Source organism: Branchiostoma lanceolatum, chromosome 1 (genome assembly GCF_035083965.1).
Source record: "Branchiostoma lanceolatum isolate klBraLanc5 chromosome 1, klBraLanc5.hap2, whole genome shotgun sequence".
NCBI classification, from domain to species: Eukaryota; Metazoa; Chordata; class Leptocardii; order Amphioxiformes; family Branchiostomatidae; genus Branchiostoma; species Branchiostoma lanceolatum.
This window is the reverse complement of record NC_089722.1, coordinates 11,424,479-11,448,871: the sequence shown is the minus strand read 5'-3', so window position 1 is coordinate 11,448,871 and position 24,393 is coordinate 11,424,479. Positions and strand designations below refer to the sequence as shown.

Genomic DNA, 24,393 nt, shown 5'->3' with positions numbered 1-24,393 from the left:
TGTCTGCTATAGGGCTACTATTACTTGAGATCTCTTGCTTTTCTCCCTTGAGTTTTGGGCTGTGTGCTTTGGATTACAGTTGTTTGTTGCCTGTTGTGTGTTGGCTATGGTTTTGTGTGCTGTGTAACACATCCTTATTACAGCTGCTTGGTTATGTTTCATCAAACTCATTGCAAGAACATCATTTCTTTTGTATGTCATTGTGTCACACCAACAACCTTCAACAGCATTCATTTCTACTACTTGTCTTAATCACAGTGTGATCTTTGGTCTTTAGATCTAATCCTAAGGTTCAATGCCTTGCCTATTTTATTGTGTACTCTTTTTTTCTGGTGTTGGGTCCTTATGTGTGCTGACTGACTCATTTCACCTCCTAACAACAACAACATGTTCTAGCATCATCTCTGGCTGAGCAGTGACATTACATTAAATGTTCTTTTCTTCATCTTCAGTGAACCATTATAACCTCTTCAAGTAGCTTTGTGTGACAAGCAATCCAGCAAGGCCTTAAGTCCCAAACCCAAACTCATCTGTGGAAGACTTGTTCCTGTCTTTTCCCCCATTGCATTACTGTGGTCTCTTTAACAGTTGTCACTGAACTTCTTTTTGTTATGCTATCTAGAGGTATAGAGGTCTCCTTAAATAATGACTACCTTCCTTCCATTTCCCTTGGTTGCTTACTTTTCATGGGGAACTTTTACCGTGGTTTTAAGGTTTATCATAGTTTACAGAAACCCCCTGCAGATCTGACTGTCATTGTGTTCCCACAGCACAAGGTTGTCGGCGGTTACGTGTCACATTACCTCCTGGAGAAGTCGCGAATCTGCAGCCAGAGCCGACAGGAGCGGAACTACCACATCTTCTACCGCATGTGCGCCGGCGCCCCCGAGGAGGTCAGGGTGAAACTGCACCTGGGCTCCCCAGACGAGTTCCACGTAAGTGTGCATTATCAGGCGGCACGGTGAAATTCAGCATGCCAATATAACTGCATGATATCGGGTGAGAATCAGGTAACAGTGTGCAGTAAAAAGGCATGCCAATATGTACTATAACAGCATGTGCAATATAACTCCTAACATATCTAACCTTGCAGTGCTGTTGGGGTGTGCTTCTCTAACAAAAGTTGGTGGTTGAAGGTAACTGGCAATTGTAATGTATAACTGTGTGTTGTACGCTGCATGTGGTTAACAGTGGTGTGTGGTCATCACTTGCAAGGCTGCATGCTGGAGCCTTGTAAAGTGATTTTCATTGTTTTATAGTTCAATTTTATTTTTTTGCATGTGTTTATTTTTTTTATACATGTTTTGTTGTGAGTAGTTAGTAGTGATAACTGCACTTGCACCTTTACTAACGTTGATATGTATGATTATGTCATATTGTCCTTGTCAGTAGAGGACTAACAAACTTTTGTCTCTGCGCTTTTTCCCACCCTACATCCCTTTATATCTGATCTCACCTTTTCTTGGACCTCTAATTATATTATTTTCCCTCCTATACTTGTTCCTCCTAACCTACCTGGTTCTTTTTTCAATACCAAATAATGTAACCTAACCTGACTGCTCCCTCTTGTCAAATCACTGTATGCTGCATTGATCCATATCACTTCACAACCATTTTCATGGTGTCCACATTGCACCTCCCCATTGCCTAAACCCTTTCACACCCCATCCAACGCATGAACAACACTCTCCCTGTATCCATGCACCCATGAACCCCACTCCCTGTGTGCTCATGTCTGTGGCTGTGTTCCATCCGTTCATCCATCCACCCGTCCGTCCATCCGTTTGTGGCTGTGTTCCACCCGTCCATCCATCCATCCATTTGTGACTGTGATCCATCCATCCGTGGCTGTGACCCCGGTCTGTGCGTCCGTCCATCCGTGTGTAGTATCTGCGGAACGGGTGCACCCAGTACTTCACCCACAAGGACACCATCAACCTCATCAACCAGTCCCGCAAGAGCAAACAGGTAACAAACACAGGTGATCCAACTACCTGGTAACACACCTGACAGGTGTTACAGCTACCTGGTAACACACCTGTCTGATAGGTGATAAAGCTACCAGGTAACACACCTGTCAACCAAGTAACTTGTCCAGAAGGTTTCAAACATCCATCCATCCATCCATCCTGAGATATGGGATAAGGGCATCAAATGATATCAGCTCTTATTGTTAGATAATTTTTCATGTTCAAAGGTTGCGGCATGGTGCCATGTATTCATATGGTTACCAGGTCAGTCTGCTTGAAGTTAAAAGTATGTTTGCATGCAATGGCATTTTCTTCACAATAATAAATGTTGCTTGTAGTTTACTTGTCCTTCGTAGGATAAGTCCTTAACCTTGTTTGTCCATGTGAATGTATTGAGTGTACTGCGCTGTATGATCTTCTGAGACACTACAATGTTGTTTCCCTCACCAGTTTTCTCCTCACTAATTGTATACACCATAGTTCCTGAAGGATGGCAGCCTACATGACCCCATACTGGACGATGTGAAGGACTACAAACGTATGGAAGATGCCATGAGGTGTGTCGGGATCGAGGAGGCCGAGAAAATGAACCTGTTCCGCATCGCAGCTGCCGTGCTGCATCTGGGCAACGTCACCTTCGAGGAAGACCACAACAACACCTCAGGTAAACAACAACACCTCAGGTAAACAACAACAGGTCTGGTAAACAACAACACCTCAGGTAAACAACAACAGGTCTGGTAGACAACAATACTTCAGATAATTGTCCGGAACATGTTATGTCCTTGAAGCATATTTTTAACTGCCTGTCCCATTCAAGTAAGATATCTGTTACCTGCCTGTCCCATACTTGTGGCATGCCTGTAACCTGTTACCAGCCTATTGTATGCCTGTCCCATATCTGTTACATGCCTCTAACACAGCCTGTATCCCTATCCCCAGGTGGCTGCATCGTGCCCCAGTCCTCAGACAAGGCCCTGGCTGTGACAGCAGAGCTGATGGGTCTGGGGAAGGAGGAACTACAGGAGGCCCTGACAACACGTGTCATGCAGACGGCTCGGGCCGGGCCTGGGGGAACTGTCATCAAGTAAGAACATGTGTCGAGTACTGCTCAGTCAATAAATTTACTTGATGTGTATGGTGTTACTTCCAAGTTACTTTCAGAAGCTTGCATATTCTGATCATACTATGTATTTTGACATTACTGCTCCTTCCAAAAATCAACTAAATGTAGATGTGGCCAGTGATGTTTTGCTGACCTGTCCTTGGTGCTGAAGGCTAGGATGTTTGTACGCACCAGGTTTCCATGCGATTAACTCTTGGGTTTAGTGCTAATAGAGCTGATACATCATTTACTAATTACAAACATTTTGCAGAATAACTCATGATGTTATACTTAAGTGATGATAATTATGAGATAATCCTTATCATAATGCGTTTAGTCATTTATGTACATCTTTGTTTTTTCGGACCACATCATTGGTACTTTCTTTTACTTACTCAGTAATCCTTTTCACTTTCAGAGTTCCCCTGAAGTTTGACCAAGCCTCCAATGCCCGAGATGCTCTGGCCAAGGCGGTTTACTCCAAGCTGTTTGACCGTGTGGTGGCTCGAGTCAACCAGTGTTTCCCCTTCCAAACCTCGGAACACTTCATTGGAGTTCTGGACATTGCTGGCTTCGGTAAGACAAGACACCCACAACAAAACTCCCTTTTTGGTTTTGGGGACACTTTTAGTTAAAAATCTTTTTCACTTGTCTCATTACAAAAGTGCTGAGTTTTGTAAGTGCATGCTAAAACAAGGCTAGTTTTCTGACTTCTAAGTTGAAATAGTGATTTTAAAAAAAACCTGCTATGTAAATCTGATGATCTCCGTACATTCCCTCCCCCAGAGTACTTCGAGATGAACAGCTTTGAGCAGTTTTGCATCAACTACTGTAATGAGAAGCTGCAGCAGTTCTTCAACGAGCGCATCCTTAAAGAGGTAAAGTAGTACTGTATCCTCAAGTAACCTTTCCTATTCTACAACTTTCAAGTAGCTGTCTAGAAGCCCTAATACCTGTAGTTGTGTTTGGTTTAACCTTTTTGCTGCTGCCTAACTCTGTAACCAATAGGGAATCAGGTGCCAAACAGCTACTTCAGAGTGCTAAAGGTTACAGAAATTGATTGAATACCGATAAGTTCAATTGGTCTGTAAAGTAAGGCTACAGAAGAAAGAATTGTCCTTTGTGCATGAATGTTGCAAAATTAACTTTACAAGATAATGCATTAAAGGATTTTTTTTCCCTAGGAACAAGAGTTGTACCAGAAGGAAGGCCTGGGGGTGGCAGAGGTGTCGTATGTGGACAACCAGGATGCCATCAGTAAGTACCGTGTCTATGTGTTCATGTCTGATGTACTGTAAGAATCAGGGTCAGCGTTGTATAGATAATATCCTATTTCCTGCACTGTACTGTACTTGTGGGATAAAGGGTTCTTTCAATGAACTTTTCTTGATGATCTTTACAGATCTGGTCGAGATGAAGGGATCCGGCATCCTGGACATCCTGGATGAGGAGAGCCGGTTGCCCCGTCCTGACAGCGTCCACTTCACCACGGAGGTCCACAACCGCCACAAGAACCACTTCCGTCTCACGGTCAGTAACAGCCTTCCAGTCACCATGTTCTATTTAACTTCTTTATGGGTCCTTATCCCCAACTAACTACTACTACTACTACTATTACTACTACTACTACTACTGTCAGTCAGTCTAGTGCAGACTAGGACATTCACTGCACATAAAGAATACAGTTCAAAGTTTGAGAAACAGTTCAAAATGATCAGAAAACAGTTCAAAAGCAGTTCAATATTCAGGAACAGTTCAGTGTTCATTTTTTGGGGTTTGTTTGGCTGTATCTGGTACATGTCATTGTCGTCTTTGTTTGTTTTCCTGGTTTTTACATTCCCTACTAGCAACAAAACTGGAAGTTTCTACTTTCACACCATTGAAACTCTATTAATGTGTTTGTGTTCCATGATACTTTCTTTAGATCCCACGGAAGTCCAAGCTGGCCTATCACAAGAAGCTGCGTGATGATGAAGGCTTCCTCATCAGGCATTTTGCCGGTGCTGTGTGCTATACTACAGTGAGTATCTCCCTTCAAGACATTCAGTTGTACTCTACTTCAAAATAACTTGTACTGCAAGTTGTTTCATCTGTGTTGACAGATAATGCCATTTAAATTTTAGCAGATTTGATTTTCTGATATTTGACCCTTGTCATGCTATGCATGCATCTATGTGCCATGTTTGTATCTAAAACAGCAGAATTTAGCAGGGAAATTAAGATAAACATATGTTTGCTGTGTCCTTATTCTGTTGCCCCTACTTTCCCACAGAAACTCTTCATAGAGAAGAACAACGACGCTCTGCATGACTCTCTGGAGTTCCTTATACAGGAGAGTAAGGACCCCTTCATTAGGGACCTGTTTGGGGAGAAGAAGAAGAAGTCCACAGGAAAACTGGGCTTCATCAGTGTGGGAAACAAGTTCAAGGTAGGCAACACTACACTCTTAGTTGACAATGTTCATCACTGTATTAAACAGAGGGAGATAACTGTAAATGATAACAGTTAAACAATGCAACATACTGGAGACTTTGATATCATGTTAACTTCACAGTGTTATTCTTCTATTGACGTTCATTTTGAACATGTATACAAATGTACTTCTTTCTCTCTTTACAGACTCAGTTGGAAAGTCTGCTGGATAAACTGAGAAATACGGTAAGGACTAGCTTTAAGCCATTATCTCCTGGAAAATCACTGATTTTGTTGCAATGGATATTTTTTAGGCTACCATATTGTCAGATTCAGATTGTCAGTACACGTTTTGTTTTATAGTGTATCTATGGAGCCAAGACTGCAGATACATTTCTTATGATACCTTTTGCTCTCAGGGTTCTGCATTTGTCCGTTGCATCAAACCCAATCTGAAGATGACCAGCGGAATGTTTGAGGGAGCTCAGATCCTCTCCCAGCTGCAGTGTGCAGGTATACACTTGTTCTCATTGTTTATTGTTCTTTATGGTTGGTCAGTAGATCACTGAAATAAGTTATTTATGGTGCTATTATAGTGTTGTAACATTTTTGTTACAATGTGATGCTGTACCCACTGGTATGGTATCTTTCCCTCCCATGCACAGTTCAGGTCCTGTATAACATGGCCCGGGCTGTTGTAACATATCTCGTGTTGTTGTAACATGGTTGTTACAGTGTTGCTGTTGTTATTCCTGCAGGTATGGTGTCTGTGCTAGACCTGATGCAGGGTGGGTTCCCCTCCCGTGCCCAGTTCCAGGACCTGTACAACATGTACAAGAAGTACCTGCCATCAGACCTAGCCAGGCTGGACCCCAGGCTCTTCTGCAAGGTAAGGAAGAGGAACAAAACACAGAATGAAAGTACACCATTAACCAACCATCAAACTGTTTACACATTTGAAGCATAGACAATATGCATGGCCTAACAGATTGTTGTGGGTTCAAAGGATACATGGCTGGTAGGTCTAGATGTAGTCACATTTGTTTCATTTCTTCCACACAGGCCCTGTTCAAAGCTTTGGGTCTGAATGAAAACGACTTCAAGTTTGGTCTGACCAAGGTGTTCTTTAGGCCAGGAAAGGTGAGTTCATTTGTTTATTTGTTTTTTTAATCAATGTTGAATTCGATTTAAAAGAGACACATTGTCTTTTGACAGTAAAGTTTTGTCACTTGTTTTTGACTGTTTTTGACTGTTTTATTGTCATTCAAGTTGAAATCAGAATGAAGAAACCTTCTAACACGTTATGGTATTTTCTGCCCCTTCCAGTTTGCAGAGTTTGACCAGATCATGAAGTCAGACCCTGAGCACTTGGCCGCTCTGGTTGCCAAGGTGCGCAAATGGCTGCTGCAGTCCCGCTGGAAGAAGGCTCAGTGGTGCACCCTGTCTGTCATCAAACGTACGCCAACTCTCTTCTATAAAGCTACTCAAAACTTCTAACTTAATGTCAGCAAAACACATCCTCTAGTTCTTTTAGTTAGTGCAGGTTACACCACTACTTACCTGCAGCTTTTTCAGAATAATTCCTCATATACACAGGCACAGGGATCACCTAATCATAAACTAATTAATGTGCTTCAATAGCTGGTTTTATGCCTTTCATCAGACTCAAGAATGTAGCAACTATGTTGTAAACATTTCAGAAATAGCATCACAAGAACACTGGTCAGGAGCAAAGAAGAATAAAATCATGGTCTAAATGTTGTTTTTGGGTTGATGAATGAATTGTGTATTTGATCATTTTGATCAGATATGAAAAGTACATCGCAGCCATAGGCTGAATTGCATACTTTTTTACATTAAGTATGCTACTTAAAAACTGTTGTTATTTCATATTTCTCTTCAGTGAAGAACAAGATCCTGTTCCGCCGAGCTGCTCTGATCAAGATTCAGTCTGGGTTCAGGATGATGATCTGTATGAAGAAACACAAACCAAGGTCAGTCTTAGATATCATTATCATATAGGAAGAATTTACACATTCCATTTCTTGTTGTATATGAAAAACTAAGATGAAATGAAGGATTCATGCATTATAAATGCTTTTGAAACATATAAACATCATGCTCTGAAAACAGTTCTGCATACTTGGCTTTTAAGTCCATATTATATCTAAATAAAGACTGTAGAAGGGATATTAAGTGCTCTTAAATAGCAGGATCAGTTATGAATAACCATACTGTTGATAGAGGCTAGAATTGAAGCTTTTAAGTAGATACTTCAATGTACCTCTCTCATTTCAGAATTGCTGGTATGAAGAAGGTGACAACACTCAAAAAGCTGATTGGCCAGATGCACCAGCTGGGTAAGTAGCTAGAAAAAGAGCTGTTAAAATGATTAAATGAGAAGGGTTATGATTGGCTAGTTACATTAAGTTGTTGAGTGTCAAATATGCTGATTGGCTAGTTACATTAAGTTGTTGTGTGTCAAATATGCTGATTGGCTAGTTACATTAAGTTGTCGAGTGTCAAATATGCTGATTGGCGATGTTACAACAAGTTGTTAAGTGTCTAGGATGCTGATTGACTAGTTACATCAAATTGTGGAATGTCTAGGATGTTGATTGGCTAGTTACATCAAATTCTGGAATGTCTAGGATGTTGATTGGCTAGTTACATCAAGTTGTGGAGTGTCTGGGATGTTAATTGGTTAACAAGTTGTAGAGTGTCTATGGTGCTGATTTGCTAGTTACATTAGAGTGTCTAGATTGCTAATTGGTTAGTTAAATCAAGTTGTGGAGTGTCTAGGATGCTGATTGGTTAGTTGCATCAACTTCTTGAGTGTCTGGGATACTGATTAGCTAGAGATATAATTCCGCTGTTTCCTCATCTCCAGGTTCAGCAAATTGTTTACAGATCTTCAGCATTTCTTTGACCCATTTTAACCAAACTATTTGTTCATCAATGATCAAAACAAAATAAAAATCTGTTGTTCTTTTTCTTAGTTTCTGCCCTTAAGGAGGACAAGCAGTCCTCAGGCAAACAGGTGACAGAGATGGAGCAGGGCATCAACGGACTTGTGACGAAGATCAAGGTAAGACACCCATGTCAGCTGTGAACTGTCATTCATTTTTATACAATAAACCCAATTCTTGCTGATGGAACATTGGAACTATAAACCAAATAAAGGTAACAAGAGGTTCTAACCCTTTTCCTTGTACACAAAATGTAGATATTCTAGTTACTATGAAAATAAGTTTGCCGTTTGCAGTATTCCATAGATAACACCTGTCCTTGGTGCTGAATGGAAAGTCCCGCATTTAGTTGTGACTTAAGACTAATTGGGGATGATGATCTGTATGATCTTTACCACACATGTGTAACATAAAAAGGACACAAATGATATAGACAGTATAGCATGTGTCTACTCTAAAAGCTGACTCTAAATTCCAATCTTTATCGGTGATCTACTTGAATAAAACAGACAAATACAAAGTGTTGATCATTGGAAATGGTGATGACCCACTTTGAATCATACCTGCACTCATCACTTTACCTGCTTGTCATCCCTACAGACTACCATAATGACCCGTGAGCAGATTGACAAGGAGTACAACACCCTGTACAACCAGGCCACCCAGCTCATGAAGACCCTCGACTCCAAGAAGAAGAAGCAGGAGGAGGAGGACCGGATGCGGAAGATCCACGAGGAGATGGAGCGAGAACGGAAACGTCGCGAGGATGAAGAACTCAAACGCAAACAGGAGGAGGAGGAAAAGAGACTGTAAGTCTGCTAGTATGGGAAGTGTTTGAACTTTTGTCTTTCATTGTCCTGAATAAACATTCTTCAAATATCTTAAAAAGTAAATTCCATCACTATGTGCTTTTGGTACAGCTGAAATCGTAGGGGATTTAAATGTAGCTGTAGTAAACTATGGTTGTCTGTAGAGATCACCAACAGGTAAATAAAGTAAGTGAAGGTACTAGCATTGCCTGTCAGTAAGCATTTAAACTTTCTTATCACTATTTACTAAATGTTTTAACTATGAACACTTTGTACTACTACTAGGTTTCTGAACTTACATGTAATTATTGATTAAGTTTGATCCTATACAGAATATTTTCATTTCACAGATAAGCCAAAGGACACTTTTGTTCCTTTTCATTGGAAGATATATAAAGACAATTCAAACTCTACATGAACTGGCAGAAGGAAACAATACTGGTACCTAAAAAACGGTTGAACATGTCAAAGTCACTAACTCGTAAGCCACTTAGTTGGATTATAGTTTAGCGGCAGGGTTGAACAAGTATGGTTGCCCGATTGCCCGGGGCAAGTGAAAGTGCTGTTCGGGCAAGTGGATATCCTCCCCCACTTGCCCGATCGGGCAAGTAAGATTTTTTCATGCAGTCTGTTTCAAAACAAACTTTATTCCAGTGAAAGGATCACAAAAACACACACCACAATGTATCTTATCATTAGAAACTACATTTCTCTCAAAAATTCCAAAAGATTATGAATTCAACCCAAAACAGGACAATTTGGCTCACATAGTACATGTAAACAAACACCCATGGCTCTCTCAGTTCGTAGACCTGCTGGCACGAAACTTTGCAACATCAAATCCTTTGAAACATGATATCCCTGTGAGCACTCTCTCAATGTAGCATTTTCCTTCTTTCATTGAACAGCAACATTGTGGATATGACACACTCTGAGGGTTCCCACAACATTTTAACTGATTGAGTGTATATTCAGGATATTCTAAATTTCTGTTCAACTTCTAAATGTTAATACTGCAAAAAATCATTTGAAGGTGTTGTTTGATGTACATGTGTGGATTGATATTGACTAATGTTATCTAGAAAATAAAAATTTCACGACAATGATTCAAAACTGGCCATATCATAAGAACCATGTTTAGTTATATTAGATCCACAACACTCTAAATGTAACTTTTCCATCATATGACAAATACCTGATTTTTTCTTCTGTTTACTAAAGAAATGGGAGAATAATAATAGCCCTCAGTGAACACAGGAATATAGTAGTACTGGATCTAAGGAATGATCGATACACAACATTTGCTGAAAACTTGAATGTTGTTCTTTATGTTAAATAAGCCTGTGTCTTTACCTTAGACTTTTTGCCAAAATTTTTTTCCGTATCGCTCTGATTTTATTCTGAAAAATCTGAGAAGCAACAAATGAAATTGGCGTGGTTTAAGTGAAAGAAGATACGTTGTAATATCATGCTTCTTGTTCAAGTTTTTGTCATTTCCCGTAAATACGGTCATGACATCCACACAGCTTGGTCTTGTAGTTAAAACTTTTTTGCTATAATTACATGCTTAACAAGACGTTTTTACTGAAAAATAACAGAATTCATTACCGCAAGCAAAGTTGCAAAGAAAAAATGTCATTTAGATTTCGGGCAAGTCAAAAGTTGGTTCGGGCAAGTAGATTTTTTTTCTACTTGCCCGATAGGGCAAGTGAATTTTTGAAAACTTGTTCAACCCTGAGCGGCCTAGTTGCTACAGATGGGTTTGTTTGTCTTTACAGACGACTTGAGATGGAGTCTCAGAGGAAGAAGGAAGAGGAAGAGCAGAAGAGGCGGGAGGAGGAGGAGAAGCGACTACAGAAGGAGATCGAGGAACAGCTTGCAAAGGAGGCTGAGGAAGAAGCAAAGAACCAGGTACGTTGTAGAAACTTCTTTCCTCCATTCCAAATAGAGACGTTTCTGAGAATCTACTTGACCCAGCTATAAGGACTACTTCAAGCTGGTACTTTTTATGATGACCTTCCCTCAACCTGAGAACTATTTTCTTTTTCTTCTTCCTAGAATACCAAAAACATGTACTAGTAACACTAAGTGTGGGAAAAGACAGATGCAACAGCCACCATAGAATGTATACACCCAAGAAACAGGATATTGCCACACATGATCCAGATTATAGATTTTCGCTAAGAAACTAATTTTGCTATAGATTCACGTCAGCAACATCTACAACATTGCAATGAGTAATGTTTCACTGCTTTAGGATAACACTTGATGTTGGTGATTTTCCTCAGGCTATCCTGGAGCAGGAGCGGCGGGACCGTGAGCTGGCCATGCGTCTGGCAGAGGACGAGGGTCAGGAGATCGTGGAGGAGCCACAGGAGGCACCACAGCTCAAGAGGTGGGTCAACCGTGGGTGGGTTAGATGGGTTCAGAAGCCAGATGGGTTCAGAAGCCAGGTTTACTGTGTACAGAATGGCTGGGTTAACTGGGCACAGAATGAATGGGTTGGATGGGTTCAGAATAGTAGCTGGGTTGACTATCTACAGAGTTAACTGGGCACAGAATGAATGGGTTATTGGTACAGAATAGGTACAGAATAAGTTGAGTATCAGAGGATTTAATGTGACTGGGTTAAATGGTGACAGAATGGCTGGCTTAAGTGCGGTACTGTGTAGTAGATAGCTGGGTTATAACTTGATAGTGTCCGAATTGTGTGATATCTTAACGTGTTACAGTTTGGAACATGTGTATATACTAACTGGTAGAGGTTTCTACTAAGTATGTATATTATGTACTCTTCACTCAACAACCCCCGACTCCTTCATTCCTACATGCAAATCACACATGACATTTCTTAACAAGATTACAACTTCTTTCATACATTATTTTCATACCATGTTTATTTTCATTCATGTTTTGTCAGTTTGTTTCTGTTTTTGCTGATAATGTTGAAATAGTTATTTCAGTTTGTAACAGTGTCACCTGAAAAATATAACATTTGCTCAGAAGATCATCATGGTAGACTTCATCCAATACAGCAGCAGCATATTCTATTTGGTTGTCATCACAAACATTTCAGTAGGATTGTTGTCATCCCCATTCTGCCACCATTTTGATTAGTACATTTAAGATCAGATATAGCTTTTCTGAGTCTGCATTTCAGGAGGTGGGACAAAAAGTAGTTATAGGTTTTGTTTGTTTTATTTGTTTATTTATGTATTTGTTTACTTGCTGCTGTCAGCACGCCCACCCCTGCACCCCGTGCAGTTCAGGCCGCTGCAGAGGCATTCCAGGACGCCGTCCAACCTACTGAGGACGAGTATGACCTTCAGATGTCCTTGAACAATCAATCAAAACTCAAAATTACTAGTAAATGATATATCAGCAATTAACATTAAATCATTTTTGGGCACCTTTTCTTTTTTATGATTTTTTATGATTTTTATACACTTTTACAAACCACAATTGTATAGAAATAGAAATCCCTGTGTAAAAATCTCAGGAATTTTTAAGCATCATTCTTAATGGTACCTTGAATACGTAACAAATGATCTACTATGTCTTGATTTTTCCAGGAATCTTCTTCCCAACGGCAGACCTCAATCACTGGCTCTGCAGACTAACCAATCACAATCCGTCAAGTATACACACTTTTCATAATTCCAACCAATCGCATCTCACCACAACTTCACACTAACCAATCAGAATCATGTGTGACACCCAATCACAATACATGCATCTTAAGCTTGCTCAACTTGATGTCTACCTAAATGATAGTCATCATGTGATATTAATTACTGTTGTGAGAGAAATATAATGCTTGTGATGAACATTGATTCCTTTGTTGTAATTTTGCACTTTCTTTGCTTTCAGTTTCAGTTGCAGGAGACAGGAATGAATTTTGATGATCAGACAACAGTTAATATTGTCAGACTTTCTTGTTATCCTATGTTTCATGTAGCAGCGCAGCATGTACAAATCCACCTAGCATGGTTGATACAGAGTACTACATGTTTACATTACAATGGAAAGTCCATCAGTCATTAAAGCAGCATTCAGTAACTTTGCATCTATAACTGACGGCAGGTAGATGATATTTCCTGAGTTCTGAAGGCCAGGAAAAGTCTAGTGTAAATCGTGCATAATTATAACTTTGCAATTTACCGTGTCCACAGGAGTGTTGCCACCAAGCAGGGCTCTAAGAAGTATGAACTGAGCAAGTGGAAGTACGCTGAGCTGCGAGATGCCATCAACACGTCGTGTGGTCAGTAGATCTCTTTCTTGTGTATCAAGTGATTGGAGTTCAATTCTTAATATGCATCTCTTTTCCAATATCAACCTTTGCCAACATCTTAATAATGTTCTTATGATTTGTATTTCTTTTATTTCCCTTTTTCACCTCATTTATGTGACTTTCAAGTGCATGACAACTAACCAGTTGCAGGCGCACAATTGTGCTCCTTTACTTACTGTTCTGGTGTTTTCCTACTAAGATAATTTTGATAATAGCATGATTGAACCGATGCTGTGACTCACAATGCCCCTCCTCCTCCCAGATGTTGAGCTCCTGGAGGCTTGTCGTGAGGAGTTCCACCGCCGTCTGAAGGTCTACCACGCCTGGAAGACCAAGAACAAGAAACGTACCGCCGGCCAGGAGGACGAGCGCGCTCCAGACTCCGTCATGCAAGGTTTGTTGGAAAGTCTGATTTAACAACTTAAATTTCATTTTGAACTTTTGATACATTGGTAACTTCTGCAACAATGTCTTTCTATGAACAAGTTATTCCCCAGCTTTAGCTTGACTACAGTATATCCAGTGACTCTCAATCACTTCTGTCAAAAATTGCGATTTCCGCATTTTCTCCCACATTTTCACAATTCCAACATCTCAACCTGTCTTCCCTACTCTTACAGATGAGGATGTAGATTTGTATGTTAGAACCAATCGTGAGTATTGCTCTACATTTGGGTGCTTTCACCATCCGTGCAAGGTCACCTTCTGGTGCTATCAATGGGCAAGCTGTGCACTAACCATCAACACTTTTCTGTGACTTTTGTTTTCCAGTTCAGCCTCCTTTTTTCCAGTTAAATAATAACAAGTTGTTTTATTTTCAGCTGCACTATTTGATATAATGTGTTAGTTTTTATGGTTGTTTAACACTACTAACTGCTGGTCGTATCATATAATGTATGCATGACAGGTGTTCTTGTAACAGGTGTTTGTAACCGTTTATTATCTTGGGAATGGTTGGTAGCAAGGTTGGTGATGTGGTAAAGGGAAAAATATCTTGATTCAGATATAATATCATCAGATGATATAGGAAGCTGACTTGCCAAACCTGCAACAGTTCAATCAGTTAGGCATTTGTCACTACTTGTAAGCAGTAGGTAAATCAACCAGTTAGACAGTATATCAGATTGGCATGGTTAAAGAGTTAGGCAACCAAGTAGTCATTTCAGTGCTTGATGTCAATGAATAAAGAATATCACGATCAAGGTCTGGGTTCCAAGCATATTAGCTGGGTTTACTTACTATCATGATATCATGCAAGCCACATAGCAACCAGACCTTGATACCATGCTTATGAGTTACCCGCATATTGCAATTTTCAAGTTCAACGTTTTGACATATTCTTGACTGTATTGTGTACAAGCCCCCAGCAGCATATTATTGCACAGGCTATATCATACCGAATACCTATACTGCTGGAGTTGTGATTCTAATTTTATCACTTTGCTAGTGGTTATTTTACTGCCTCTGGGCAATCCCACACGAGCTTGAAATCATCCAGCCATCACTCATTAGTTCCAATAAACCACCCGCTTACATTTTACGACCTTCCATTTAGCTGTGTGTCTGACAAGAGCATGAGCAGACTTGAATATTTCATGAAGCGTGCAATTTGATGATTCCGTTAAAGGCAGACCATCACCGATGATCCAGATTACACAGACAACTGTTGCACAAAGATGGATCAACTTGGGATGTGGGATGGAATATGTTACACAAATGATTAATTGGGAAGGCTATGCAAACTAAATTTCATGGATGACATCTGTGTGATTTTACAAATGACAAAAGGGTTGGTGAACTTGATAAGTACATAAAACATATGATCTGTGACAAAACTTAATATACTAATCACATAAAACTTCAATCTATATATTGGAAAGTTTTTGGACAGCCATTTGTAACAGTTTTGTCACAAAATGAGTTACCCTTGTACTTTAAAGAAAATTACATTCATGTATGAGGAGAAAAATAGAAACAACATAACTACTGTTCATCTACACAACACTTCAAGATTATAGAGTCTGATAATGTTGTAACTGTTAGGATATCTGGAAACAATATCAACCAATTTTCCTGTCGCCGCTTGGTAGGCAAGTCATAGCCTGAGTTGAAAAGTTCAGATCTGAATGCAGATGCTGAAATCTGCCTGTGAGTTCTTGGACTCTGACCAAGTGGGTATTTTACCAAAGTAGGTCATTGGGACACTGATAGATTCTCCCCTTCCCCAGAGTTATTGAGCTAACAGGGCTCCTGGCTTAAAGCCAGACTTCTGAAATTACTTTCCCCTAAAGTCTGTCTGCAGCTGTTGTAGTTCAGAGAATTTATGTATGTACGCACTAGGATGAGCATGGGATATATATTTTCTGCTGACAGAAAGTTGTCAATTATGTTTGTGACTCTCCAAAGGGCACCTTCAGCCCCTCATGAGTATGTCTGTCTTCATCACACAACCCTCGCAAGCCAGAGGGAATTATCTTCAATTAGTTTCAAGACATGTCCTAGTCAATACTCTCTTCAGGGAAATGGGTCCGTTTTACTTGCAGTCAACTGTTCTTTAAGCAATTACCACATGTCTGAAGTAATCTATTGATCCCTTCTGTAGGACAGGTTTGCCTAAGGTGATCAAGGGACACTTTAAGTGTTTCATGGTGACTTGGGCATCTATGTCAGTTGTGGGACAAGTCTTACTTCTTGGATTACCTGCAAAGCTAGTGGTGGAGACATACGACCACAACTTAGAGTTCAAACCTTACAACTGGTGGAATGCTGAGATCACCCTTTATACATCAACTTCTCCATTGAGCTTCCAAAATTCCAGAAACGTCGAACAATGACAATTAAAATGAATGACACATAAACCTGTTTCCCATGACCATATGGTTCAATGTAATATTCTGCCACAGTCTGATTGCTTAGCAAACTAGAATATTTCCAGACTTGAACATTTGCGCAGTTGTAGGCTGATGTCATCGCAGGTGGTTCTTAGTCTGTCTGCACACCTCCTAATAAGGGAGAAGTCATAGAAAACCACCATCACCCATTCTTCAAATAAGGCCACACCAACACCTCAAGGAAATTTCCATCAAGTTCTCTGTGTGGAACCATCCCTCTGTCCTCAGTGCCAAATTGCGGAAATCCCGATGTGACTGAGATGAATCTGCTAGGTCAAGTTCACAACTGCCTCACATCTATCTGGCACTCTCTCCTCGTGCCGCACCCTGACATCTGTCTGTTGGATATGAAGCCGCACTGTTGGCACCAGCTGTCATCTTACGGCTTCCTCCCTCTGATGGTCAACAGTCGGCAAGGTTGTGGTTAGAACGATAGAGAATTGTGCAATTTAAAAACCAAAAAAAACAGGTGCCGTTTCCATGCATGTTAAACTGACATGTCCCAGACACATCCATCAGTGGTTCCCCCTTTGCTGCAGGACCATTACGGAAAGTCAGCTTCACTTTGTGCATACCAAATATCAGCTTACCCTGGCCCAGACCCAAGTTTCCTGCCAGATTCTATATCGATGTCAATACTTCCTGGGTTTCATATATCCATACATGCAAATGCACCATACATCTATAACTCAGTTTGAGTATCACGAGTGTACAAACTCTTCCTGAATTTCTATATGCATTACCTGTATGACTTAAGATTCCACTATACACTTTATACCTTCTAGTTACAACATTGCTTGTAAACTATCTTGTGCATTTGGCATTTTTACCGCCCATGTATCCCGTACCTTTGCATAAACTGCAGCTACTATATCCCTGCCATATTTTCCGGGGGCTATTGAACTTGAATCACACATGAAAAATGCCTCCAGACGCGAAGTTGAGCCAAACTGCCATTCTGCATCAATAATGCAGAGAAGAAGTACTCTCAGGAGAAATGCTTGGGCCAAGAAGTCATCTTATTGATGACATGAGAAGACAACATAAATCAGGCTTTAGATCTCTTTGCTGGCCCCGGAATATTCATACAGGCTTTTAGTCCAGGTCCGAGTCTGTGGGAGCTTTTATTGAGCAATTAACCCAGTTTGTCCACAGATTATCGTCATTCTTTTCATTTGCACTTAGTTGTGCACAATGCAAGATTAAAGTATCTTCAGCATTGTGCAGAATTATTTATGTTTTTTTTGTGACTTGACAATTCTTGAAGCAGAACTCTTTTTGTTTTTGTTGTGCACAAGGCATCATCCCATTTGTTTTCAACTTGTAAGTTGCAGCAATATTAGCTCAAGAAAGTACCTCAGCTGTGGGCTATTTTAAAGCAACAAGGAATGAAATGCATCAAAACTAACAAGGTCTTGCAAAATTGGACAAGTATCCTGCCTTTTTAAGCCTCAAGCGTCAAACCTCTGCACGCACGTAAAAGAACCCAACACACTAATCGAGAAGAGTAGGGGTGAATCGGTATGATTGGCCAATCCATAGCATAGCCGCATTTTACTACCACTACCGCTTCACCTCAATTCAGGATGACTCCTTTCATTACTTTTCTTTACAAAATTCAAGATTACGTATGGAAAAGAAAAATATTTAGATATACAAAATTCTAACTATCGCCGAGCCATGACTAAACTAAGGATCAGCGATCATCTATTGCAAATTGAAGTTGGTAGGTACAACCAGACTCCACCAAATAACAGAATGTGTACTTTCTGTGACAATGATAGTATAGAAGATGAAATACATTTTATCTTAGAATGCTCACTATACGCAGACATGCGCAGATCCCTTGTATTAGTCCCATACAACTAGACAAAAAATATACGCATCTCAAAAATAACGAGCTATTCACATGTATCAGGTCATCTAGAAACGACGATATAATTGGAAAACTATGTGAATTTGTGTACAAATGTTTCAAGAAGAGAGAAGAGACTCTGTAGGTTTAGATGGAATATATCACAATGTTCCATTTCTTTTACTTTATGTTACCTAATGCATTTAGCCAATGCTGGGCATGAATATGCAATAAAGTTCATTGTCATTGGCATTGACTTATGTTTAAGTTTCCTCAGCAGATAAACACATTTACACTATGTGAATAGTTTGACAGGTTTCAGCTGACTCCTTTTTCTCTGGTCCGATTGCAATGTGTTTTATTATCATTTCAATATGTGTGATAACCCAGGTTTGACTTCCAACCTTTGTTTCTGTGCTGCCAGTGTACTGGTTGCCACCTTGGCAAGATGGACTATAGGTTTCACCTTTGACCTTCTGGTTTGGCCCTCCATGTTCCTGTAACCACCTGTGAACCATGTGCAATTACCCAGGATTCACCTGTAACCTCTGTTCTTGCAGCATATCGTGAACGCCAGCGCACCATGTCTATGAACCAGATGGCCCAGGCCCCGCCCCTACCGCCAAGGCAACAGTCGCTGCCCAATCGCCAACAACGGTACTTCCGCATCCCATTCATACGTCCGGCGGATCAGTACAAGGACAACCAGAACAGAAAGAAGGGGTACTGGTACGCACACTTCGACGGACAGTGGATTGCACGCCAGATGGAATTACACCCAGACAAAGTTCCTGTCATTCTCGTTGCTGGTGAGTTTACTTCTATCTGGTGGTGTTCCTTTTGCCAGTACTGTCTGTTTCCCTGTAAGATTGATATTGTTGTAGTCCATGTAAGGTATTCACCCAAAACCTTTCCCCGTCTTGGCTCTAATAGCACCTCTAGGTAAAGAAGGGCTGAAATAGGTGTGCTGTATGTAACAGTGGCAAGGTTTGATCAGCAACGTTGATGTATGTTTGGAAAAAAGATGTTATTCTTGCATCCAATGTGCTTAAGTCAACCTCTCTCAAGTTGTATTTGAACAGTGTTGGTTATGAGTATTGCAAAACCTGAATGTAGAGTCCTAAAGTTTAGATCCAGCATGTACTTCGTTGGTATGAATGTCTATCATGATGTTAAGTTGAATCTAGATGTGACCCACAAGATGTGACGTTCATTGTGCTTCTATCCTCCGTAGGGAAAGACGACATGCAGATGTGTGAGCTGAGCCTGGACGAGACCGGTCTGACACGCAAACGCGGAGCTGAGATCATCGCCAGGGAGTTCGAGGAACAGTGGAACAGGACTGGCGGTCGGGAATATCTCATGCAAGCCATCCAGTCCAAACAAGCACGTCCAACGTACGCTACAGCGATGCTCCAGCAGCAATATAAGAAGTAAAGAGCACTGTTATAAGAAACAGGGACCAATGAGAGAATCTTTATTCAATAAAAGTAGAACGAAAAGAAGTAGAGAAGTAATTTATTAGCTTGATGTACTTTAACAAAAAATTGGCTTTGAAAACGTGATAATAATTTGTGTACTGTGAATGTATTGGGTGTCATGTAAGAAGCTTTAAAAGGAAATATTAATGCAAGCAAAATGGAAAAAAGTGGTAATTTTGAGTGTAATCATTGTTTATGACATGCAAATTCCTGTGGTGATGGCAGATGTGTTTTTTTACTTATTATTGACCATTGATGCCAGTGTGGTTCTATAGTTTGCAAAGAAGACAAGCTGAAGAACATGTAACTTTTGAAATCCTAATGATGACACAAGATGTCCACTAGCAAGTTCAAAGCCTTGAAAGGAAGTTTTTCCACCCTAGAAAGGAAAGATGTTGGCTTAAATTATTATTCAGCACTGCTGTGCTGAAACCAACAGTGTAGCACAAGGAAAGAGTGTGATGTTCGTATGTAATCTAACACTTAAGAATAGACTCTGCACATGGAAACCTTAGAAACATGTGTGGCTTTTAAGGTGCTCTTCCACCCAACAAAGGGAAGTCATGCACAGGTTTTACTGCCAGGATTTCCTCAAGGGAAGAGATGTTAGGATGGATATATACGCACTAAATTTCTTTAGTAACTTGATGCTTTGATGTGATAATTCATGTGTGATTGCTGCAATTGAATAATTTTTTTCTCAGTTTTTTTGTGAGGTTTGTAACTTAAACAGGGTTATCTGCACTATTTTAGATCTGAACAATTCTGTATAAGAAATTGGACATAAAATAGAAGTGCAATTTATAGAGAAAGATCTGGATGTTCAAAGAAGAAAAGCTGTTCTTGATGTATGGATGCAAACCATTTGTGTAGCCCATAGGAAACTAAGTGTGTCTTTTTAATCTTCATATTACCAAATGCACTCTAAACCTTTCTAATGTTTCCAGTGTAACTGTAGTCTGGGAAAATGGTGGCTCTAAAGCAATCTGTCATGTTTATGGAGAAGCCATAGTCGCCTCTGCGGTTCAAGTGTGAACCAATATAACTACTGGTAGCTGCTCAACAACGTGCCTTTTCTCTATGTTTGGCCTATCAACATAATACAGAAAAGAGTCTTTTGTGTAGATTGTTCACATTTTACTACTATGTAGCAATGAGTCTGGTGTATTCATGTGTTTTACAGTCTGCTGTAGTGATAGAGGTGGTGAGAACGTGCCTTTCTCAAAAACATATCAAAGTCTGAGGGCTGTGGACACTACAGCGTACATAGCATCTAGTTTATGTTGTGGACCACGCAGCCTAAAACATAGCAACTTATTTGTAACATTAACCAAAAGTATTCAACCCAGCATCCGAGATGTATGGATGGCTGAGAAATTATTTTAAAAGATCTAATAATTGCTGAAGCAGGTCTTCAATGAACATCGTGGTGATGGTGTAATCTACAGAACACACAGAACATGAATTTGGTTGAAGCTCTTGAATAGTCATACATGTAGATTCAGGTGTAAAGCTGCCTACATCTTTATGGGGTGTGACATTACAGGATATATAGGTCCTCTGTGTGTAAGCTGTGAGGAGTGTAGATTCCCCACTGATTTTATGCAGATGACCCTACAATTGTCTACTGTAGCATGAATCTGTCAAATCCAGTAAAATTCCCCAATAACATAATTACACAGATTGTCAGCAGTGCACTCAACTACGTAATTGATGTGTAGGCTCTATGCAATAGATGTAGACAATCGTAATGCACTCTGTGGGCCCTAGCATCTATAATTAATGTAAGGGGACCCGCTAAAACAGGGATTGTAGCCCTGAATGACTTTTCTATTTTATGGATGTGATGTAGGAAACTTTAAAGTGCAAAAACTAATATATAAGACCAATTAAGATCGGGTTAGAAATCAAATATGGGTCGTTTCCATTGAAGAATAGGTGTTAACTTGAATGTCATATTTTTTCAGTCAGAGTCTAGTGTCTATGTGGGAAGGCTCTTGTGTAAGGGGATTGCATGCAGCAGAGTAGCACTCTGTGTAGCACACTTGTAGCACTATTACAGTATCTGTTGGAATGGTCAGAAGTGGTATTGTGCTCAACGTGGAATTTAGTGTGGTAGTGGTGGATCAAGCAAGTCTTGATGAATCTTTATTATGGGGCATTGCCTAGAAATTCACTGCTTTTCAGATGCAGGCTTTCTATAGCTCCCTTGAGTTAACCAGCTACTGAGGATTACATATGCACAAAAGCTGCCTAAATGGAGATTTACTTCTCTGCATTGCTGTGGTAGAAGTAGGGGTTACCAAATATGGTATGTAGGACTGGACATGCATACCCCATTCCCTGCATGTACATGTAATAACCAACCACACGTTTAGGGGTGTGCTCACCATGCTGCAGGATGTAGCAACGAAGTGCTTTCGCAGACTGAGTGTAATGCATGGATTTTGAAGTTGTCATGTGAAGTGATAGAAACTTTATTAAGTAGAAAATGCACACTGGAAGACAGTTTCATGGGTGAGTCAAAGAGTACCCAGACAAAATTGTTTTCAAACTAATTCAAATGTAGCGCCTCTGCTGTGGGTAGCATTACAATTTAATGTGAAATAAAGGATCACTGTTTCCATAGAGCCCTTCTGTGTGTTATCATTGCTTGACTAATTGTGTCCTTATTTAATGCAATGATCAACAATGTATAATATGATGTTAAGATCACTTCATACATTGAGCTACCACAATGTTTGTTTCAGTCAACATCTATTTTGATTCAACAAACCAGCAACGAAGAACACCCGAGAATTAGAGGTCTCACATCTACCCTTGGGAAATTCTGCAAAATACTTAGATAGATTTGGTCTTAACAGGTCAGAGAAAATCTTACAAACGTTGAAAGGGTCGGTAAAACCACAGGAGGATCTGGGACGAACGCAGCTGTAAAGCCCTCGTCACAAATAAGTAATTCAGCTCGGCCGACGTGTTGTGTTGGCGAGCTTCAAATGTGCATTTTCGGCCGAAGTACGGCCGACGTCCTGTCGATTACGCGAGCTTCGGGCGATTTTCAGAAATCAAAGTTGAGCCAAATATTGGCCTTTTACCAAGTTGGAAAATACGGTCGAGTCGGCCGATGCTCGCATGAATTGTGACGCCGGCTTTAGAGACACACCTCGGGAAGATATGAATATTAGATGAGGATCAATTGTAGGTTGCACACTGTTGCCATGAAGCCTTCACGGGAAAAATACTCGGATGCCTCTCTTGGTAACATGTCAAGGAAGTGAACCACGTATTCTACGGAAAGACGTCTCCAACTTTGTGCTCTGCACGTTACGTTCGTTATAAGATAATCCTGGTAAAATGCTTTTAAATCGGCCACTCGGTTCATAAAAAAACGCCAAAAGGTGAAGTGGAATACTAGTACACATGTATAGGTTGAATTTTGAACCGTGCCGGTGTTTAAAGAATGCAGGAATACAATCGGGAGAATTGCTCTTTCAGTGGTATGGATTTCTTAAATATTTCCTGCTTTTCATTGACGTACGAAGAAAATGTATTTCATTCATCACTAGACCGCGCCAAAGGCTCTGACGAGATTTATCGTCTATTGCTAATCTCCAAACTGATTGTACATGTACAGTAGTTATTAGGTATCGCCTGCTCTGCTTGTCTGATAATGAATTGTTATTTGAGATTCTTTTAAACACTCATGATTCATGTGAAGGGAGGGCAGCGTCAAATCCGGCCACTACTAGCCCCCGGTCGAAACCTCTGCTTGGAGAATACCTTCCTGCTCCCTAATATGACGGCTAAAATATTTGATTTTTTTTATTTCTTGAGGTTGAATTGAGCCAAGTATGTATACCCTGATGGGCGTATTAAATACAATATTCATCTGCTAGTAGCGGCAACATTAGCCGTAGTCTTCAAAAGGTTTTGTATCATTTCCCTAAACGCCATATATATGAGTTAAACTCATACACGCCAATAAGGAAAACGACGGGAAATGTTTGCCATATTCAGTTAAAAGACACCCCCATATTCAACTTCGTCATTTTCAAAATTTATTTGCAAAGATGCGGGTTACAAAAATTATTACCAGCATTATCATTCTTATTCCATGACAATGAAATTACAACTTGAAAGTTACCGGGACTCTCACCCGAAATTTTTTAAACTTCTAGACCTGACATTAAAATTTGATGAGAGCGAAGATGGCATGTCATTACTATGTATCTGGAACGCAGCTTGCATAACAGGGGTCATGATATATAATACGTCATCCATGACCTAATTTGAAGAGTATGTCTCACGTATTTCATGTAGATCGCCTCGGGATATTGCACAAATGGACTTTCAGTTACCGTTCGACACCTCGGCAATGGGCTTTTGAGTTATGGTATTCCTAGGCTTTGCACCTCCTTCAAGTAAATCATGTTTAGGGATAGCCTGCATCGCCGGATTTGGGACGTCGTCTAAAGGATAAAAACATCATGAGTTATGAATTGATAATCTAATAATTGTTAGTAACTGTTAGTGTTACAGAAGAAAGCTGGAAATTCGAGGAACTTTTTCATCGATCCAGAAATGCAGAAATCATTGAGGCTAAATTCTGC

The 24,393-nt window shown here is 40.2% G+C and overlaps 1 protein-coding gene across 6 annotated transcripts in view; it reads left to right on the top strand.

Moving 5' to 3' along the window:
• The window catches only part of LOC136434171 (unconventional myosin-VI-like), a 33,393-nt gene extending 10,980 nt beyond the window's left edge, over window positions 1-22,413 (top strand). Inside the window, exons 8-35 of one of the 6 annotated variants that reach the window (XM_066426940.1) lie at window positions 771-935; window positions 1,888-1,968; window positions 2,451-2,634; window positions 2,913-3,057; window positions 3,494-3,651; window positions 3,862-3,953; window positions 4,260-4,332; window positions 4,478-4,605; window positions 5,000-5,095; window positions 5,348-5,503; window positions 5,695-5,733; window positions 5,907-6,000; window positions 6,246-6,376; window positions 6,550-6,627; window positions 6,814-6,943; window positions 7,391-7,481; window positions 7,786-7,847; window positions 8,487-8,575; window positions 9,057-9,265; window positions 11,044-11,176; window positions 11,554-11,660; window positions 12,504-12,581; window positions 12,838-12,903; window positions 13,438-13,526; window positions 13,819-13,950; window positions 14,177-14,209; window positions 18,863-19,111; window positions 19,537-22,413. In XM_066426940.1, coding sequence (XP_066283037.1) covers window positions 771-935; window positions 1,888-1,968; window positions 2,451-2,634; window positions 2,913-3,057; window positions 3,494-3,651; window positions 3,862-3,953; window positions 4,260-4,332; window positions 4,478-4,605; window positions 5,000-5,095; window positions 5,348-5,503; window positions 5,695-5,733; window positions 5,907-6,000; window positions 6,246-6,376; window positions 6,550-6,627; window positions 6,814-6,943; window positions 7,391-7,481; window positions 7,786-7,847; window positions 8,487-8,575; window positions 9,057-9,265; window positions 11,044-11,176; window positions 11,554-11,660; window positions 12,504-12,581; window positions 12,838-12,903; window positions 13,438-13,526; window positions 13,819-13,950; window positions 14,177-14,209; window positions 18,863-19,111; window positions 19,537-19,739 — 3,291 coding nt within the window. In that variant the 3' untranslated portion in view covers window positions 19,740-22,413. The remainder of the gene's footprint in view (window positions 1-770; window positions 936-1,887; window positions 1,969-2,450; window positions 2,635-2,912; window positions 3,058-3,493; window positions 3,652-3,861; window positions 3,954-4,259; window positions 4,333-4,477; window positions 4,606-4,999; window positions 5,096-5,347; window positions 5,504-5,694; window positions 5,734-5,906; window positions 6,001-6,245; window positions 6,377-6,549; window positions 6,628-6,813; window positions 6,944-7,390; window positions 7,482-7,785; window positions 7,848-8,486; window positions 8,576-9,056; window positions 9,266-11,043; window positions 11,177-11,553; window positions 11,661-12,503; window positions 12,582-12,837; window positions 12,904-13,437; window positions 13,527-13,818; window positions 13,951-14,176; window positions 14,210-18,862; window positions 19,112-19,536) is intronic. The other 5 variants (XM_066426962.1, XM_066426954.1, XM_066426948.1 and 2 more) reach the window with 5 other exon arrangements.
• Window positions 22,414-24,393: the final 1,980 nt, after the last annotated feature.